The 5,000-nt window shown below is 33.5% G+C and overlaps 1 protein-coding gene across 1 annotated transcript in view; it reads left to right on the top strand.

The window, feature by feature from the left end:
• The first annotated feature begins 46 nt into the window (after positions 1-46).
• The window catches only part of LOC119597980, a 15,396-nt gene continuing 10,442 nt past the window's right edge, over positions 47-5,000 (top strand). Inside the window, exons 1-4 of the mRNA XM_037947640.1 lie at positions 47-231; positions 1,026-1,143; positions 3,059-3,226; positions 3,797-3,865. Of these exons, the coding sequence (XP_037803568.1) occupies positions 153-231; positions 1,026-1,143; positions 3,059-3,226; positions 3,797-3,865 (434 nt within the window). The 5' untranslated portion in view covers positions 47-152. The remainder of the gene's footprint in view (positions 232-1,025; positions 1,144-3,058; positions 3,227-3,796; positions 3,866-5,000) is intronic.

The raw sequence follows: 5,000 nt of genomic DNA, 5'->3' as shown, positions 1-5,000 counted from the left end.
ATATATATATTTTTTTTTTTTTTTTTTTTTTTTTTTTTTTTTTTTTTTTTTTTTTTTTCTTTTTTCTTTTTACTCTAACTCCACTCTTCTACGTGGGGGAAATACCCAATAATATTTCCCACAATTAATCGTTGTCTTCTTTGGCTTTCAGAATGGCAGGACAAGAAAGAACTTTATCCTACACTATACTGCAGTGTTTTGTCTTCGCGCATCTGGCTTTTATGGTGTCAGGTAAAGTATAAGAGTTTGATTTTTTTCTGTATTTTGCTCTATTGTTATATTGTCATTACTGTATTGGTAATTATCATTATTGTTATCATTATTTATTATCAGTATTTTATTACTATTATTCATTATTGTTGCTAGTAGTAGTAGTAGTAATAGTAGTAGTAGTATTTTCATTATTATTATTGTTATAATTGCCATGATCATTATTGTTGTTATTAATATTAGTGGTAGTAGTCGTATTATTATTATTAGTTATTATCATCAATATTATATCACTATTATTATCATTCACATTATCATTATTATTATTATCATTTTCATAATTTTCAGTGATATTATTGTTATTATTATTAGTATTAGTATTAGTATTAGTATTAATATTGATATTACTATTATATTAGTAGTATTAGTATTAGTATTAGTATTAGTATTAATATTAGTATTCATAATCTCATTATTGCTATCATTATCATTCATATTGCTATTAGAGTTATTATTATTACTGTTATTTAGTGTGTGTGTATTATTGTGTCTGTGTATATGTGTGCGTATTTGTGTATGTATATGCACACACACACACACACACACACACACACACACACACACACACACACACACACACACACACACACACACACACACACACACACACACGCACACACACACGCACACACACACACACACACACACACACACACACACACACACGCACGTAAACAGACACATACCAACACACAGACATCATTAACCTCATCAGCATTTGATACCATCAAGGAACAAAGTATTTGTCTCGCCAGGTCAGTGCAGCGGGACAGAGACCTTCGAAAAGGTTACCAGAACGACAGTGCGAGGCATCTCAGGGATTCCTCTCTTCTCGAACGCTGGCAACACTGTCACCAGCGACTGTATATCGAGGTGGGATTTTTTTTTTCATTCTTTTTTTTTTCTTTTGTGTTTTTTTCCCTATTTTTTCTGTTTCTCTCTCTCTCTCTCTCTCTCTCTCTCTCTCTCCTCTCTCTCTCTCTCTCTCTCTCTCTCTCTCTCTCTCTCTCTCTCGCTCTCTCTCTCTCTCTTTATTTATTTTTTGCTTTATTTGCTTTTGTTGTTTTTCGTTATTAATTATCTTTTACTGGTTAGATATTGTTATACGTGTGATTTGAATATTGTACTGATATTCCTTTAAGATTTTATTGTTTTCTCTTTAAAATTATTATTATCGATCAATATTCATTATTTACTCGACTATATTGATTCCCATTGGTTAGTTTGTTTATTTACATATTTATTTTATTCGTCATCTTTACATTAATCTATTTGAAATTAATTCTGAACATTGGCATTTCTTACCATTATCATCATCATCCCTAAATTTGTCTTTATTATCCCTGGTGTTGTTATCAGCATTATTATTTTTTTTTTATTATTATAAATATTATTATTATTATTATTATTATTATTATTATTATTATAGTAACTATTATCTTCAGTATCATTATTTTTTTTTTATTATTGTTATCATCACTATCAGTATTATAGTTACCATCATAGAGCAGTATTATCATTATTATTATTGATATTACCATTATCATTATTTAGTACTATCATCATCATTTGTATCCATGTTTTTCATCAGAATTCATACCATTACCGTTTTGTTATTCTTCAATTTACTCAGTTACCGTTATTATCGTTATTTTAATCATTATTACTATTATCATTGTTCCTCTTTTCGTGACAATCATCATATTTTCATTTATTAATAATCTTTCAGTCAAATGGTATTATTTTGTTGCCTTAATCATATATCTTTTATCAATTCCTTATCTATTCCCGACAACATGTTTATGTATTTATATTTAATGTTTATTGTTATCATTTTGTTACCACGAAAGTTTCTTTATTCTTTATTTCTTCATATTTTTTGACATTCATTATCTATCACATCAGCATTACTATCACCATTAATCACTATTTTCTTATTAACATTAGCATGGCAATTAACCTATCAACCCCTTGTGTTGTTATTTTCATTACCATTATCACATATACCAAATTGATTCCTTATTATCGTCTTATTGTCATTATCATTATCACAGATTCTATGGTAATCATCTATCAGCAGGTTACTACCATTAACATTATAGAAAAAATACCCATTAAACCTTCATCTTTCTCGTATTTCCATAACTATTATAAAAAAAAATCCCAATTCATCCTTTATCCTCACCTTAATACCATTACAATTATCAAAAATCCTTATTACTGCCATTACCATTATCAAAACTCCCCAGTTAATCCCTTACGATTAATCCACTTATCACCATTACCATTGCCAGAAATCTCTCATTAATCCCTTCTCATATCTTACCATTAGCATTATTACAAATCCCAAATTAACCCCCCCCCCCAAAGCATCCTCATGACAATATTCTCATTATCAGAAATGATTAGTAAATCGCCTGTTCTCATCGCAAAACCATTACCATTCTTACACATTCCTACATAAATCCCCTGTCCGCATCCAACCATCAGCAGGGATCTTAGGGATTTAAAGAAAATCCCTAATGAGGAATCCAATACCATTTATAAACATTCCTCAAATAATCCCTCTACCCTTACCTCACCCCCATTCAAATAAAAAAATAATAATTAAAAAAATAAATAAGTGAATTACCTCATTCCCATTCAATAAAAAAGATGAATAAAACTAATGAGGAATCCAAAACCATTCATAGATATTCCCCAAACGATCCTCCTACTCTTACCTCATTCCCATTCTATAAAGAAAAGAATCTCTTCAGAAATCCCTAATGAATCCTCCCACCAACAGATGTCGCCAGTCACGCATCTGCTCCGGATTTCTCCTGAACTACGACCGGGAGTCCTGTTTCCGCTTGGACAGGGTCGCCTACAGTTCGGGGGCGGCGCTGCAGCCTACGCTCGAACCTATCAATTTCTTCGAGAAAATTTGCATTACGGGTGAGTCCGGTGGAGGCATGTGGGTAGGGGGGAAGGGGAGAGGGAGAGAGGGAGAGGGTATGGTGAAGGTGGTGGGGAAAGGGAGGGGAAAGGAAAGAGGGAGATAGGAGGGAGAGAGAGAAGGGAAATGAAGGGGAAGAGAGAGAGAGAGAGAGAGAGAGGAGAGGAGAGAGAGAGAGAGAGAGAGAGAGAGAGGAATAGAAAGAGAAGAGAGAAGAGAGAAGAGAGAGAGAGAGAGAGAGAGAGAGAGAGAGAGAGAAAGGGAGATAGATAAATAGATAGATAAAGAGAGAGAGAGAGAGAGAGAGAGAGAGAGAGAGAGAGAGAGAGAGAGAGAGAGAGGGCGGGAAAGAGAAGAAAAAAATATATATGTAAAGGCAGACACACACAGCATATCTTGGCACCAAATATACACGCAAGTCACAAAACTAATCTGAACAGATGAAAAAACAATCAACCACTCTCAGCTTATTATCTTCTCTCCACCCACCCTTCATCTATAATCATCACCCATCTCCTCTCCCCACACCACCCCTGCCATGATTACTTCCGAAATCGAGGGGTACGCGAATGCGACAAGGGCCGACAGACTGAAGTGTGCTGAACTGTGCATCAGGGAGAGGGGCCTTCAGTGCCGTAGCGCTGAGTATCACACCAGGTAATGCTGTGTAATGTTAGTTAAGTACTACAAAGTGTCAGGTGATTTTAAATATGATGTGTTAAGCAATATAAATCGTCAGGTGAAACTGATATGTTGCGTGAAATCATTTATATATGGTCAGGTGAAGTTAATATGTTGTGTTATGTAATGCAGGTGGTCAGGTGAAGTTGAGGTGCTGTGATAGGTTGTGTAAATAGTCAGTCGAAGGTAATATGCTGTGTTAAGTAGTGTAGATGTTCAGGTGCAATCGATATATTGTCTTGAGCAATGCAAATGGTCAGGTGACGTTAATATGCTGTGTTAAATAATGTAAATGATCATGAGAAATGAATATGCTGTGTTAAGCAATATAGATAAACAGGTGAAGTTGATATGCTTTGTTAAGTAATGTATATGGTCAGGTGAAGTTGATATGATGTGTTGACTAATGTAACTGGTCAGGTGAAACTGATAAGCTTGCTGCATTGAGTAAACTAAATGGTTTAGTGAAGTTGATTCGCTAGTTTAACCAATATAAATGATCAGATGAAGGTAATATGCTGTGACGCTCTATTACCAAACAAGGTGCTGAAAGCAATACCTTGTAATGTAATGCGCAATGTCAAGTATTGTAGCAGGTTAGATGAGGTTAATATGTAATGTTAAGTGTTGAATTATACAGTAGGTAATGTTCCTGTTAAGTGCTGAAGACAATAGTAATGTTAGTGTAGGATATTGTGTTCTGAAATTTAGTTAATATGCAATGTTAAATGTTGAAGGTACTCTGGGTATATAATGTACAGTTTTGAAGGTAATGTTGATATGAAATGTTACATGATTGCAATTACATGAGTAATGCTGAGTTGTGAAAACCATGGCAGGGAATGACAGTAATAAAAGTAAAAGAGGTATGAATAAAAATAGATAATTACATGATTTCTATCACTGTGCAATGCTAAGAGCAGAAAGTCAAACAAATCGTTTCAGTGTACAACGTTATTAGTAGATTGGGAAAGAAATGAAGGCAGAAAATTTTTTCGTAATAGTAATTACAATATAAAAGAAAATAACACTACTACTACTACTACTACTAAAATAACGATAATGATTGATAATGCTAATCATGATGATAATAACGATCATAATAAAAAAT

The sequence above is a fragment of the Penaeus monodon genome, chromosome 40 (genome assembly GCF_015228065.2).
Source record: "Penaeus monodon isolate SGIC_2016 chromosome 40, NSTDA_Pmon_1, whole genome shotgun sequence".
Taxonomy (NCBI): Eukaryota; Metazoa; Arthropoda; class Malacostraca; order Decapoda; family Penaeidae; genus Penaeus; species Penaeus monodon.
This window is presented reverse-complemented; position numbering and strand designations above follow the sequence as displayed.